At 40.1% G+C, this 17,310-nt stretch overlaps 1 protein-coding gene across 2 annotated transcripts in view; it reads right to left on the bottom strand.

Annotated features, from left to right (window-relative positions):
- sugct (succinyl-CoA:glutarate-CoA transferase) overlaps positions 1 to 17,310 on the bottom strand; it is a 158,487-nt gene that overhangs the window by 84,642 nt on the left and 56,535 nt on the right. For both annotated transcript variants that reach the window (XM_079863448.1, XM_079863447.1), the window contains exon 12: positions 8,648 to 8,750. In XM_079863448.1, the coding sequence (XP_079719574.1) occupies positions 8,648 to 8,750 (103 nt within the window). The remainder of the gene's footprint in view (positions 1 to 8,647; positions 8,751 to 17,310) is intronic.

Below are 17,310 nucleotides of genomic sequence, written 5' to 3'. Positions count from 1 at the left end.
AAACACACAACACAGCTGACACAGGTAAACACACAACACAGCTGACACAGGTAAACACACAACACAGCTGACACAGGTATACACACAACACAGCTGACACAGGTAAACGCACAACACAGCTGACACAGGTATACACACAACACAGCTGACACAGGCAAACACACAGCACAGCTGACACAGGTAAACACACAACACGGCTGACACAGGTAAACACACGACACGGCTGACACAGGGAAACACACAACACAGCTGACACAGGTAAACACACAACACGGCTGACACAGGTAAACACACGACACGGCTGACACAGGGAAACACACAACACCAGCTGACACAGGGAAACACACAACACAGCTGACACAGGCAAACACACAACACTGCTCACACAGGCAAACACACAACACAGCTGACACAGGGAAACACACAACACAGCTGACACAGGTAAACACACAACACAGCTGACACAGGTAAACACACGACACAGCTGACACAGGGAAACACACAACACAGCTGACACAGGTAAACACACAACACAGCTGACACAGGTAAACACACGACACGGCTGACACAGGGAAACACACAACACAGCTGACACAGGTAAACACACAACACAGCTGACACAGGTAAACACACAACACCAGCTGACACAGGTAAATACACGTGCTAGAAGAGTTTTTGTTTTGTTTGTTTCTGGTCCCGCTTCGGATGCCACGATGCCATCAAGCGGTATCTCTGGTCGTAATCAGTCCTTCACTGACCAATCAGCGTTCATTAGCAGAATGCTAGCGTGTTATGGGCAACAACAACTCAACCTGTAAGAAATCGAAAGGACATAAGTACCCGTTCATTGAACTATCGACCTATAACCCATGTTGAACTTGCAAAACCTACAATAAATTCTGAGATTTTTCAACGGCAATCGGGTGAAAGAGACAAATTTAGCATTCTAGCCCCATAGACTCCCATTCATTCTGCGCTCGCCCGCGATCACCTCCAGTGGAATTCTAATGGAACTGCAACCAAGATCGATACAATGGGGCTAATAGGAAGTGCCAAGGCTCTCCGTAGACGGGCACTGATGAAATCAAAGTTGACAATTCCCGTTTTTTTATTTTTTTTATTTTTTTGTTTTTTTATGGAATAACCCAGTATTTCTAATTTATAACGCATGTGCCTCGTAATCTTTAATCAGAATAACTTCCCCTCCCTCTTGCAGCGACATCTCTGATGACGTGTTTACTGGCGTGAGGAACCTGTCACTCACATGAGATTGACCAATAGCAAATCAATCAATACCATCCAATTACTCCCCAATGGACAAAATCAAGTCCCCCTACATTTTTTCTTGTTCCAGAAGCCGTTTCACTTGGACATCCATCACAATAGAGAAGAAAGGACTATCGCAACTTCTGTTTAATGCCAACTTTAAAAATGTGCCCCATAAGTTGCTATCAAACACAATAAATGATTTGAGATGTGGTGGAAATGACACAGTAGTCCAGGCAAAATAGTGTTTTACGACAGACTAATTGTAAAAGAATTTTTTTCAGCATAGATCTTTTCTATGAGGTGTCCAGAACAACATACTAAAAGTCCTAAGAAATCCTAGTTGAGGAAATATGTTAAATTCTCATCAATCCGAGATGTGTGCCAATAAGGCCAGGCAACAATACACCCCAATGGGGCTATTTTTTTCCTTTACTCCTAACAAAATGAAACTTTACACAATGAAAGTACCCATGAAAAGTAACATTTTTTGTATTACAAGTTTCTTTGAAAATTAATTTTATTATGCAAATGAGCTATAGACTAATCGAATATGCCCAAAATACACCCAAATAGGCTTAATTTTTTTCTTTACTCCTAACACAATAAAACTTTACACAATGAAAGTACCCATGAAAAGTAAGATTTTTTGTATTACAAGTTTCTTTGAAAATGAATTTTATTATGCAAATGAGCTATAGACTAATCGAATATGCCCAAAATACACCCAAATAGGCTTAATTTTTTTCTTTACTCCTAACACAATAAAACTTCACATAGTAAAAGTATACATGAAAAGTAACTTTTTTTGTATTACAAGTTTCTTTTGAAATGAATTTGAATATGCACATGAGGGCCACACCTATTGAATATGTCCTAATTTGCATATAGGCAGAAACACCATTATGACAAATACATCAGCCCAATATTCATCCAATCATACTACTGCCAATGGGTGATGGCAATGCTGCTTTTAGACTGGCCTCTAACCTGAAAACTGTCTGGCTTGGTAGTGCCTGCCAGTGGTATAACCCCCGCCGGTATAGTCTTCAGGGTCACGGAGGCACACAAGCCTCCCCACCACGACAAGCTAGCAACAACAGGGGAGGTTTCTTTCTGGTGTTTTTTATTTTATTTTAGATTTTTTTAGTTTTTCTTTAACTAAGTAGATATTGCTGTTGCTAGCTTCTCATAACACTGCAAAGCTACTTTACAAATGGTAGAAGTCTGATGTGTGGCCTGCCTGGTCTGAAATATTTGCTAACTACAAAAAGAGAAGCAGTTTTGGTGTCTGGCAAAATTATTGTAAAGAGCTGGAATGTCTGGAAAGTGTGTCTATCAGTCTTCTGTGTGAGAGTGAATCGTTTAGTTGGTAAGAATGACTTCTGCCTGTAATCTTACCAACAATACCAATCATTTGTAAATCTACCAGCCCAAAATTTAATCTCACCATGTTACTAATGACTAAAATGGCTATTCTAACTTTCTTCTTATGTTATCTGTGTGGGAATGTCATTAGGTAAGGCTTGTTCGCCAAAAGGAAAAAAAGAATTTAGAAAGTAACTGGAGGCAAGATTGTGCAATTAATTCTTAAAGGTAGGGTAGGTAGGATTTTCTAAAAAACTTTTTTTCAAATTTGTTTAAACTGTCTTTATATACCAATACATAATTAAAATGTAAGTGCTCTGAAAAAGAGAGTATAAAAATCGAGTGACTGTAGACCTTTTAATCTGCAATAAACACAGCTCATTATTTCCATCCGGGACGAAACAATTGATTGGTTTGGGCGACTGTCACTCTCTCGCAACCATGGCAACCACCCCTGTTACAAGATCTGCCCATATGCGTGCACCCGACACCGTTTGATTTGAGGAGTGAAGAGAGGCGCGGAAAGAAAGAGCATTCAAAATTCAAAGCACCTGCATATGCAGTCAGCGAAGGCAAACCAGGCAAAAAAAGAAAGACAGTACTAGAAAAGGCAATGACCAAAAAGCATTTGGATAAACAAAGAAATCAAACTAGAGTAAATATCGGCGTGGCTTTCCAGCGATGGCGAGAACTGAGGGACCTAAAGGGGATGAAAAGTGACGCCTTGTGTGTCGTACACACTGTGTGTGTGTTATATTATTTTGTGTCTGCAATACAGTTGTGAGAAGGAGTTGTTTGAGTGTATGTTACTCTGTTTATCTGTAAACAAGACATTATAAAACTGTGGTGATGTAACTTAGTTGTTGTTGATTTGTATCAACCAGTATCCAGTATCGATATGCTAGCTTGATAGTGAGTAGGCTACTAAAAGCCATCTTATTTGTTTATATTCATAGTGATAAAGTTAGGTATTTTATTACATGTGATTCTGACATGATGTCACTGCATGCACTGCGCTCGTTCCTCTCCACTCGTCTCAGGTAAATAAATGCGTCTTCCAGCTGAGCCTGAGCGTTTGGCGTCGCGCGTTCATGTGTTTTGGGGGTGTGGCTTTGGAAGGAGCCCAGAAGGGAGGGGGTGGAGTGAATGGAAATAATGAGCTGTGTTTACAACAGCCGTGAGAGGTCTAAAGACACTCGATTTTTATACTCTCTTTTTCAGATTACTTGCATTTTAATTATGTATTGGTATATAAAGACAGTTTAAACAAATTTGGAATGTTTTTTTTTTTTAAATCCTACCTACCCTACCTTTAAGGTCAATATAATGTAAAAACAAATATTGCATCACAATAAGTGTAATTGAGATTGTCAAAACATTTGGTAACTAAATAGAATTTAATGAAGTTTAGTGACAACATGTTACAATGTTTACATTGTACAATGACTGGTAGGATACAGTTTTTATTATTGCTTGACAAAAATTTCAAGATTTCAATTCCATTCTTGTGATTTGATTCCGATTTTGATTCAATATTGACTAATTTGTATACATGTTTATTTTAAATTTTATTTAAAAAAATAATCTCACCTAATGCTGTAAACATAGAGGGCCCAATCTGCTGGTATTATTAAAGGTTAAAAATAACAAATTAAATTAAATGTAATGTAGTTTTTGTTATAATAACAATTATTTAATGACATAAGTAAAAATATAATAAATATGTAATATAGTGCTCAGCAAAATCTCCTCTCTAGCTATTTTTTCTATTCAGTTAACATGCTATGGTCATTAAATGGCTTTCCTGAGGTAAATGTAACGTTATGTGACATAATTGTTCTCCTGCTGTTATATTGACCTCTTTCCGTGGTTGAAAAACACTAATTGGTCGATATTATGTATACTTTCGGTTAGTTGTACTGCATCTTTAAATAAAAAAGTAACAGATGATCGGTTCACGTGCACTTGAACTGAGGTGCTCAGCGATCTGTCACGTCACATTTACAAGCGCCAAACGTATTTTTGTCTGAATTTCGAATAAAATTGATGGAATCTATGAGCTGAGAATTAGTCTAGTATTAAAAGTACCTCTTTGCTCCGCAATTTTTCTGTGCGTGAGAAAATGGATGTGTGGCGTGAGAGCGTGTGAAAAGTGTCAATTGCGTGAGTCTCACGCTCAATGCATGAGAGTTGGCAGCCCTGCTCCTATGTACGGTCGCATTGTAAACAGTGGGGCGGTACCTCTGCCGGCGCCGGCTTGACCTTTTAACGTGATAACGTAGTTCCCTGTCCGTTTGTTGATCAGCTCAACCCGAACTATTGAAGTTAAAAAGTCTACAAATTATAAAAAATTTTTTTTTAAATGACCTATCGTTTTCATTTTGGGGTGAACTAATCCTTTAAATTTATCGTGTTTATGCATAGGTTAATTTACTGAATGGACATGAATGTGTTAGTTATTTGGCCCCTGTTTTTTCTACTTGTGACTTTATGGTATCTTGGCCATACAGTAAGTCAATTAGGCCTAGTGTTGAGCTCATTTGCATATTTAAAATAGATTTTTCAAAGAAACTTGTAAAACAAAAATGTTACTTTTCATGTATACTTTCACTGTGTGAGGTTTGATTGTGATAGGAGTAAAGGAAAAAATAAGTCCATTAGGGTGTATTCTGGACATATTCGATTAGTATATTGCTCATTTGCATATTCAAATTCATTTTCAAACAAACTTCTAATACAAAATGGTTTACTTTTCTTGTAGACTTTCATTGTGTAAAGTTTTTTTTGTGGTAGGAGTAAAGGAAAAAATTAAGCCTAAATGCTGTATATGTAGCCTATATTCGAGTGTATAGCTCATTTGCATATTTAAATTCATTTTCAAAGAAACTTGTAATACAAAAAAATTTACTTTTCATGGGTACTTTCATTGTGTAAAGTTTCATTTTGTTAGGAGTAAAGGAAAAAAATAGCCCCATTGGGGGTGTAAGTTATTGTTGCCTGGCCTTATTGGCACACATCTCGGATTGATGAGAATTTAACATATTTCCTCAACTAGGATTTCTTAGGACTTTTAGTATGTTGTTCTGGACACCTCATAGAAAAGATCTATGCTGAAAAAAATTCTTTTACAATTTATTCTATTTTTGGCTCCAAAATGAGTTACTTTGCCTGGACTACAGTGGGAACTCAGGCTGATGAACATCAGTTCATGATGTTTCAGACAAAATGATAAACTATTAAGTATTACAATTTGTTAGTGGAAAAATTTAACTATTGAGTCCAAAAATTGTGTTTTTAATGTTGTTTTTTTAACATACTTAAGACAACCCATGTGCAAATATTTTCTCTTTAAAATTGAAGAGTACCAAAGAAGTGTTTCCCACCGTCACAGACATGTAACTAATCCTGTAAACATGCAGGGCTTTTCCTATCATTCTTGTCATGCTCTGTGGGCATTTTAACACAGTGAGCACAAACACACCTTTAAGAAGGGACAGGGTTTTTTAATTGTTTAATTTGCATATTCATAATTCCACGTATACTAAATGAAGCAAGAATGTAGAGTTATTTTAAGGCATGAAGAAGGGGGACTTCAAGAACGTTTCTAAAAGTTTAAATGTGCCTATAGATAATATAACAGGACAACATGCCAAAATTCAATAATTGCAGTATTTCTATGCATCACAGATAGGGATGTGACATGGTCACAGTGGCACTCTGTCAGTTTGTTGAGAGAAATGTGTATGTTCTTGTAAAAAAAATTCTAATCTAACACATATACTTGGTCTCTTGTTGTACCTTGGCAAAAAAACTGCCGAAACGTTGAAATGCCTTTGATTAGGCAACTATGAATGACTAATATGTTTTCAAATTCTTTGAGTAAAAGTATAGCGAAAGGCTAAATATAGCAAACCACATAGGAAAAATTTAATATTGATAGCCTCAATGAGTGTTTCAAATCACCAAGGACAAAAACAATAGCTGTTAACTCTGATCATATGATGCAGTAGAGCGAGAGCCTCCACACACTGATGGGATCTTTAAAGGCAAGCACTCGCTGTACCAACATGTGGTAGGAATTAAACAGTGTGTGTATGTGTGGAAGGAAACTTCTGCATCTTTGGTGTACAAAAACGGGTTCAAATTCCAGCAGTGTTAAATTCCTTGCTCTAGGGGCCTGTACATATGATAGTGTTTCACTTTTCACTTTATTAGCTACTGATGTGGATCAAAGAAATGGTCTTGACTCTTGTTTTGTAACTAAGCAAGTTTTGCTGATCAGTGTTATCACGGCAATAATAATGGACGCTTGTTTTTCACAACTGCATGATGTTGTAGATATTACTAGACAATCTATTACACTAATTATTACCCAGGGGAGTTACTAAGTAGCTAACAGGCAATGCTACTAACTTAACTACTGTACAATTTTCAGTAGCATGACAACAGAAACTTTTCCACTAAAAACCCGCCAAGTAGCGATAGATGAGACAAAAAACAAAACAGTCTAACTTATATTCAGTATTGGAAAGATGGATTAGCTTTGGCAATAAGTTCTGACAATTCATGCAAATTAACCAGATAGGCATGTATGTAGGTAGGAGACAGACAGACAGATACTGTAGATAGACAGATAGATAGATAGATAGATAGATAGATAGATAGATAGATAGATAGATAGATAGATAGATAGATAGATAGATAGATAGATAGATAGATAGATAGATAGATAGATAGATAGATAGATAGATAGATAGATAGATAGACAGACAGATAGACAGACAGACAGACAGACAGACAGACAGACAGACAGACAGACAGACAGACAGACAGACAGACAGACAGACAGACAGACAGACAGACAGACAGATAGATAGATAGATAGATAGATAGATAGATAGATAGATAGATAGATAACACTAACAAAGTTTAACAAACACTTATAACACTTACAAACAAGTATATTTCTCATTGTTAGTTAATGCATTACTAATGTAACATTAATGTAAAGTATAACCAAAAATATATAGTCTATTATTCTTTTATGCCCTAACTGACATTTCTTTAAAAAACTAAGAGTAAATACACACACACACACATATATATATATATTATATATAATTTAAAATGTATAGATTATATGTTATTTTTCATATTAGTCTTATTATTATTATGATTATTATGTAGCTTCAATGTAGTGTTGTACAATGTATACAAATAACATAAAATAACAATAATAAAATCAGTGCTTGAAGTGGGGGGAAAAAAAGGTGCCGGTACTCTCTTGCATTGGCAAATCATGACATTTGAGATTTCTACAGTGAAAAACAAAACTTGGAGATATTGCTGGTACAACAACAATTTATTGTTATTTATTAACAACATAAATGTATTTAAACAAGTCGTGTGTGTGCGTGTGTGCGTGAAAATGGAACTCCTCCAAGTCAGCAAGTCCAAAAATACATTTATGGTGAGATTACTACATTATATTTAATTACCATGCACTGTCAACTTTAATTCAGTGTGTGCAGCACAGCAAAAATAGACTCGTTGCGGAAACGATCGCTGCACTGTTGTATAGACTGTATAGATGCTTTTTCTGTCAGTGGCAGAGTACCGGCTAAATACGAGAAGTAGCGGTACACAAGAAAAAGTGCAGGTACGCTAAAGAGTAAAATGTAGAAGTGCCGTTACTGCGTACCGATGAGTACCGCCCCACTTCGAGCACTGAATAAAATGCAATGAACCATATAATTGTGCATATTGCAGTTAGGGGGGCAAAATAAAGTTACTTTGTCATTTTCTTGTTATGTTGCAGAAGCAGCCAAACTACAATGTCAACATGGACAGCTTAGCCTTGACAACCAGAATATTAATACATTATTGTTTCCTTTTGTACAATAAACACTTGTCTGTAGCGAGTTGAGTGAGTCGCCACTTTAGGTCCAATGTACAATCCGTGTCCTGAAGCAAAACCACTGCTTTAGCAACACTGATGTGACCTCAGACTAACCTGAGGGTTGGAGAACACCTGCTGAATGTTGTTGATAGGGCCACAGGGGACACCGGTGCCTTCGAACCGTCTCAACCACTCTCCAGTCGTGTCCTCCATGAACCTGAGGGAGGACAGAGGCATGAATGAAGGTAGGGGTGCTGGAAAACGGCACGGACGCGATAACATGAGCTCAAATTCAAGTCATATGTGGCCACTTCCTCGCTCTGTCCCTTCAGGACAACAGCACTGTGTAAAACCACCAACACTCTTTTGAAAGATTTGACTTAATATGCCCACTACAATTAAAGTTAACCTAGGCTTCTTTTTCTAGCAATATATAAACATATAAGGTTTCACATTTTAGAAACATACTCTCACAAAGCATGTCTTCAGTGACTGACGCTGATTCACCCAGTCAGAATGTGCCATTTGAATTTTGTACAGACTTTAAGGTATTTCGGTTCACAGCAATCCCATTGTTGGCAAAAGCATTAAGGATGGCTTGAGGGTGTGCGAACAAAATGTTTCAATGTCAAAAAACATTCATTTAGCTTCTTAAAGGAAAGCTTTTGCAGTTCTCACACACTGACAGCAAAATGCATCAGACGGACCATAGCAGAAACGTAGCAGAGAGAAAGGAACATTTTTGGTTTGTTACTTTAAAGATCCACAGCTATTTCTCCAGGATATAACCAATAATGTTGCCAGCATCAAATGTTTTAACATTTAAAGACAATTAAATGGTATGTATTACTCATTTTACTTTTGATTGAGATTGTAAAGATGCAACAGATTTTTAGCATATAAGGACTTACATATTAGTCTATTTCTCAGATAAAGCTCTCCTATGCTTCGGAAGATTATAAATATAGCTCATGAGACTGCTTGTATGGTGTTTTTACATCCTCAAAACAAACAACAAACAAACAAAACAAAAAAAAACAGTAGGAAATTATATAGAGTGGACCCCCGGTGTGTCAAGGTCAATATGTCTTAAAATATCAGGTAGAAATATAATAATTATGGATTCATTCATGAAATATTCTGTCATCATTTACTCACCCTCATGTCTTTCCAAACCTTCTTTCGTTCATCTTCGGAACACAAATTAAGATATTTTTGATGAAATCAGAGATTTCGGTCCCTCCATTGACAGCTACGCAACTACCACTTTGACTCTTCAAAAAGTTAATAAAGAGATCGTAAAACTAATCCATATGAATTGAGCGGTTTAGTCCAAATTTTCTGAAGAGACTCGATCGCTTATTATGATGAACAGATTTAATTTAGGCTTTTATTCACATATAAACATTCATCAGCTCACACATCAGTTGTGGTGAACGGAAGCTCAAGCATCTTCGCTTGACAGGCGAGAACCAATGAGGATCATTCTCGTGTTACGCATCACGTTTGAGCTTCAGCGAGAACCAATGAGGATCATTCTCGTGTTACGCATCACGTTTGATCTTCAGCAAGAACCAATGAGGTTCATTCTCATGTTACGCATCACGTTTGAGCTTCAGCGAGAACCAATGAGGTTCATTCTCATGTTACGCATCACGTTTGAGCTTCAGCGAGAACCAATGAGGTTCATTCTCATGTTACGCAGCACGTTTGAGCTTCGGCAAGAACCAATGAGGTTCATTCTCGTGTTACGCATCACGTTTGAGCTTCAGCAAGAACCAATGAGGTTCATTCTCGTGTTATGCATCACGTTTGAGCTTCAGCAAGAACCAATGAGGATCATTCTCGTGTTACGCATCACGTTTGAGCTTCAGCAAGAGCCAATGAGGTTCATTCTCGTGTTACGCATCACGTTTGAGCTTCAGCAAGAACCAATGAGGTTCATTCTCGTGTTACGCATCACGTTTGAGCTTCAGCAAGAACCAATGAGGATCATTCTCGTGTTACGCATCACATTTGAGCTTCAGCAAGAAACAATGAGGTTCATTCTCGTGTTACGCATCACGTTTGAGCTTCAGCGAGAACCAATGAGGTTCATTCTCATGTTACGCATCACGTTTGAGCTTCGGCAAGAACCAATGAGGATCATTCTCATGTTACGCATCACGTTTGATCTTCAGCAAGAACCAATGAGGTTCATTCTCGTGTTACGCATCACGTTTGATCTTCAGCAAGAACCAATGAGGATCATTCTCATGTTACGCATCACGTTTGAGCTTCGGCAAGAACCAATGAGGATCATTCTCATGTTACGCATCACGTTTGATCTTCAGCAAGAACCAATGAGGATCATTCTCATGTTACGCATCACGTTTGATCTTCAGCAAGAACCAATGAGGTTCATTCTCGTGTTACGCATCACGTTTGATCTTCAGCAAGAACCAATGAGGATCATTCTCATGTTACGCATCACGTTTGAGCTTCAGCGAGAACCAATGAGGTTCATTCTCATGTTACGCATCACGTTTGAGCTTCAGCGAGAACCAATGAGGATCATTCTCATGTTACGCATCACGTTTGATCTTCAGCAAGAACCAATGAGGATCATTCTCATGTTACGCATCACGTTTGATCTTCAGCAAGAACCAATGAGGTTCATTCTCGTGTTACGCATCACGTTTGATCTTCAGCAAGAACCAATGAGGATCATTCTCATGTTACGCATCACGTTTGAGCTTCGGCAAGAACCAATGAGGATCATTCTCATGTTACGCATCACGTTTGAGCTTCAGCGAGAACCAATGAGGTTCATTCTCGTGTTACGCATCACGTTTGAGCTTCAGCGAGAACCAATGAGGATCATTCTCATGTTACGCATCACGTTTGAGCTTCGGCAAGAACCAATGAGGATCATTCTCATGTTACGCATCACGTTTGAGCTTCAGCGAGAACCAATGAGGATCATTCTCATGTTACGCATCACGTTTGATCTTCAGCAAGAACCAATGAGGATCATTCTCATGTTACGCATCACGTTTGATCTTCAGCAAGAACCAATGAGGTTCATTCTCGTGTTACGCATCACGTTTGATCTTCAGCAAGAACCAATGAGGATCATTCTCGTTACGCATCACGTTTGAGCTTCAGCAAGAACCAATGAGGTTCATTCTCGTGTTACGCATCACGTTTGATCTTCAGCAAGAACCAATGAGGTTCATTCTCGTGTTACGCATCACGTTTGAGCTTCAGCAAGAACCAATGAGGATCATTCTCGTGTTACGCATCACGTTTGAGCTTCAGCGAGAACCAATGAGGATTATTCTCGTGTTACGCATCACGTTTGAGCTTCAGCAAGAACCAATGAGGATCATTCTCATGTTACACATCACGTTTGAGCTTCAGCGAGAACCAATGAGGATCATTCTCGTGTTACGCATCACGTTTGAGCTTCAGCAAGAACCAATGAGGATCATTCTCGTGTTACGCATCACGTTTGAGCTTCAGCAAGAACCAATGAGGTTCATTCTCGTGTTACGCATCACGTTTGATCTTCAGCAAGAACCAATGAGGTTCATTCTCGTGTTACGCATCACGTTTGAGCTTCAGCAAGAACCAATGAGGATCATTCTCGTGTTACGCATCACGTTTGAGCTTCAGCAAGAACCAATGAGGATCATTCTCGTGTTACGCATCACGTTTGAGCTTCAGCGAGAACCAATGAGGATCATTCTCGTGTTACGCATCACGTTTGAGCTTCAGCAAGAACCAATGAGGTTCATTCTCGTGTTACGCATCACGTTTGAGCTTCAGCAAGAACCAATGAGGTTCATTCTCATGTTACACATCACGTTTGAGCTTCAGCGAGAACCAATGAGGATCATTCTCGTGTTACGCATCACGTTTGAGCTTCAGCGAGAACCAATGAGGATCATTCTCGTGTTACGCATCACGTTTGAGCTTCAGCGAGAACCAATGAGGATCATTCTCGTGTTACGCATCACGTTTGAGCTTCAGCGAGAACCAATGAGGATCATTCTCGTGTTACGCATCACGTTTGAGCTTCAGCAAGAACCAATGAGGTTCATTCTCATGTTACACATCACGTTTGAGCTTCAGCGAGAACCAATGAGGATCATTCTCGTGTTACGCATCACGTTTGAGCTTCAGCGAGAACCAATGAGGATCATTCTCGTGTTACGCATCACGCTTGAGCTTCAGCGAGAACCAATGAGGATCATTCTCGTGTTACGCATCACGTTTGAGCTTCAGCAAGAACCAATGAGGATCATTCTCGTGTTACGCATCACGTTTGAGCTTCAGCGAGAACCAATGAGGATCAATCTCGTGTTACGCATCACGTTTGAGCTTCAGCGAGAACCAATGAGGATCATTCTCATGTTACGCATCACGTTTGAGCTTCAGCAAGAACCAATGAGGATCATTCTCGTGTTACGCATCACGTTTGAGCTTCAGCGAAAACCAATGAGGATCATTCTCATGTTACGCATCACGTTTGAGCTTCAGCGAGAACCAATGAGGATCATTCTCGTGTTACGCATCACGTTTGAGCTTCAGCAAGAACCAATGAGGATCATTCTCGTGTTACGCATCACGTTTGAGCTTCAGCGAGAACCAATGAGGTTCATTCTCGTGTTACGCATCACGTTTGAGCTTCAGCGAGAACCAATGAGGATCATTCTCATGTTACGCATCACGTTTGAGCTTCAGCAAGAACCAATGAGGATCATTCTCGTGTTACGCTTCACGTTTGAGCTTCAGCGAGAACCAATGAGGTTCATTCTCATGTTACGCGTCACGTTTGAGCTTAAGCAAGAACCAATGAGGTTCATTCTCATGTTACACATCACGTTTGAGCTTCAGCGAGAACCAATGAGGATCATTCTCGTGTTACGCATCACGTTTGAGCTTCAGCAAGAACCAATGAGGATCATTCTCGTGTTACGCATCACGTTTGAGCTTCAGCAAGAACCAATGAGGATCATTCTCGTGTTACGCATCACGTTTGAGCTTCAGCGAAAACCAATGAGGATCATTCTCATGTTACGCATCACGTTTGAGCTTCAGCGAGAACCAATGAGGATCATTCTCGTGTTACGCATCACGTTTGAGCTTCAGCAAGAACCAATGAGGATCATTCTCGTGTTACGCATCACGTTTGAGCTTCAGCGAGAACCAATGAGGTTCATTCTCGTGTTACGCATCACGTTTGAGCTTCAGCGAGAACCAATGAGGATCATTCTCATGTTACGCATCACGTTTGAGCTTCAGCAAGAACCAATGAGGATCATTCTCGTGTTACGCATCACGTTTGAGCTTCAGCAAGAACCAATGAGGATCATTCTCGTGTTACGCTTCACGTTTGAGCTTCAGCGAGAACCAATGAGGTTCATTCTCGTGTTACGCATCACGTTTGAGCTTCAGCGAGAACCAATGAGGTTCATTCTCGTGTTACGCATCACGTTTGAGCTTCAGCGAGAACCAATGAGGTTCATTCTCGTGTTACGCATCACGTTTGAGCTTCAGCGAGAACCAATGAGGTTCATTCTTGTGTTACGCATCACGTTTGAGCTTCAGTAAGAACCAATGAGGATCATTCTCGTGTTACGCATCACGTTTGAGCTTCAGCGAGAACCAATGAGGATCATTCTCGTGTTACGCATCACGTTTGAGCTTCAGCGAGAACCAATGAGGATCATTCTCGTGTTACGCATCACGTTTGAGCTTCAGCGAGAACCAATGAGGTTCATTCTCGTGTTACGCATCACGTTTGAGCTTCAGCGAGAACCAATGAGGATCATTCTCATGTTACGCATCATGTTTGAGCTTCAGCAAGAACCAATGAGGATCATTCTCGTGTTACGCATCACGTTTGAGCTTCTGCAAGAAACAATGAGGTTCATTCTCATGTTACACATCACGTTTGAGCTTCAGCGAGAACCAATGAGGATCATTCTCATGTTACGCATCACGTTTGAGCTTCAGCAAGAACCAATGAGGTTCATTCTCATGTTACACATCACATTTGAGCTTCAGCGAGAACCAATGAGGTTAATTCTCGTGTTACGCATCACGTTTGAGCTTCAGCGAGAACCAATGAGGATCATTCTCATGTTACGCATCACGTTTGAGCTTCAGCAAGAACCAATGGGGTTCATTCTCATGTTACGCATCACGTTTGAGCTTCAGCAAGAACCAATGAGGATCATTCTCATGTTACGCATCACATTTGAGCTTCAGCGAGAACCAATGAGGATCATTCTCATGTTACGCATCACGTTTGAGCTTCAGCAAGAACCAATGAGGATCATTCTCATGTTACGCATCACATTTGAGCTTCAGCGAGAACCAATGAGGATCATTCTCATGTTACGCATCACGTTTGAGCTTCAGCGAGAACCAATGAGGATCATTCTCGTGTTACGCATCACGTTTGAGCTTCAGCGAGAACCAATGAGGATCATTCTCATGTTACGCATCACGTTTGAGCTTCAGCAAGAACCATTGAGGTTCATTCTCATGTTACGCATCACGTTTGAGCTTCAGCAAGAACCAATGAGGATCATTCTCATGTTACGCATCACGTTTGAGCTTCAGCAAGAACCAATGAGGATCATTCTCATGTTACGCATCACGTTTGAGCTTCAGCGAGAACCAATGAGGATCATTCTCATGTTACGCATCACATTTGAGCTTCAGCGAGAACCAATGAGGATCATTCTCATGTTACGCATCACGTTTGAGCTTCAGCAAGAACCAATGAGGATCATTCTCATGTTACGCATCACATTTGAGCTTCAGCGAGAACCAATGAGGATCATTCTCATGTTACGCATCACGTTTGAGCTTCAGCGAGAACCAATGAGGATCATTCTCATGTTACGCATCACGTTTGAGCTTCAGCAAGAACCAATGGGGTTCATTCTCATGTTACGCATCACGTTTGAGCTTCAGCAAGAACCAATGAGGATCATTCTCGTGTTACGCATCACGTTTGAGCTTCAGCGAGAACCATTGAGGTTCATTCTCATGTTACGCATCACGTTTGAGATTCAGCAAGAACCAATGAGGATCATTCTCATTTTACGCATCACATTTGAGCTTCAGCGAGAACCAATGAGGATCATTCTCGTGTTACGCATCACGTTTGAGCTTCAGCAAGAACCAATGAGGATCATTCTCGTGTTACGCATCATGTTTGAGCTTCAGCGAGAACCAATGAGGTTCATTCTCATGTTACGCATCACGTTTGAGCTTCAGCAAGAACCAATGAGGATCATTCTCATGTTACACATCACGTTTGAGCTTCAGCGAGAACCAATGAGGATCATTCTCGTGTTACGCATCACGTTTGAGCTTCAGCAAGAACCAATGAGGATCATTCTCGTGTTACGCATCACGTTTGAGCTTCAGCAAGAACCAATGAGGTTCATTCTCGTGTTACGCATCACGTTTGAGCTTCAGCGAGAACCAATGAGGTTCATTCTCGTGTTACGCATCACGTTTGAGCTTCAGCGAGAACCAATGAGGATCATTCTCATGTTACGCATCACGTTTGAGCTTCAGCAAGAACCAATGAGGATCATTCTCGTGTTACGCATCACGTTTGAGCTTCAGCAAGAACCAATGAGGATCATTCTCGTGTTACGCTTCACGTTTGAGCTTCAGCGAGAACCAATGAGGTTCATTCTCGTGTTACGCATCACGTTTGAGCTTCAGCGAGAACCAATGAGGTTCATTCTCGTGTTACGCATCACGTTTGAGCTTCAGCGAGAACCAATGAGGTTCATTCTCGTGTTACGCATCACGTTTGAGCTTCAGCGAGAACCAATGAGGTTCATTCTTGTGTTACGCATCACGTTTGAGCTTCAGTAAGAACCAATGAGGATCATTCTCGTGTTACGCATCACGTTTGAGCTTCAGCGAGAACCAATGAGGATCATTCTCGTGTTACGCATCACGTTTGAGCTTCAGCGAGAACCAATGAGGATCATTCTCGTGTTACGCATCACGTTTGAGCTTCAGCGAGAACCAATGAGGTTCATTCTCGTGTTACGCATCACGTTTGAGCTTCAGCGAGAACCAATGAGGATCATTCTCATGTTACGCATCATGTTTGAGCTTCAGCAAGAACCAATGAGGATCATTCTCGTGTTACGCATCACGTTTGAGCTTCTGCAAGAAACAATGAGGTTCATTCTCATGTTACACATCACGTTTGAGCTTCAGCGAGAACCAATGAGGATCATTCTCATGTTACGCATCACGTTTGAGCTTCAGCAAGAACCAATGAGGTTCATTCTCATGTTACACATCACATTTGAGCTTCAGCGAGAACCAATGAGGTTAATTCTCGTGTTACGCATCACGTTTGAGCTTCAGCGAGAACCAATGAGGATCATTCTCATGTTACGCATCACGTTTGAGCTTCAGCAAGAACCAATGGGGTTCATTCTCATGTTACGCATCACGTTTGAGCTTCAGCAAGAACCAATGAGGATCATTCTCATGTTACGCATCACATTTGAGCTTCAGCGAGAACCAATGAGGATCATTCTCATGTTACGCATCACGTTTGAGCTTCAGCAAGAACCAATGAGGATCATTCTCATGTTACGCATCACATTTGAGCTTCAGCGAGAACCAATGAGGATCATTCTCATGTTACGCATCACGTTTGAGCTTCAGCGAGAACCAATGAGGATCATTCTCGTGTTACGCATCACGTTTGAGCTTCAGCGAGAACCAATGAGGATCAT

Source organism: Squalius cephalus (assembly GCF_949319135.1).
Source record: "Squalius cephalus genome assembly, chromosome: 25".
Lineage (NCBI taxonomy): Eukaryota > Metazoa > Chordata > Actinopteri > Cypriniformes > Leuciscidae > Squalius > Squalius cephalus.
This window is presented reverse-complemented; position numbering and strand designations above follow the sequence as displayed.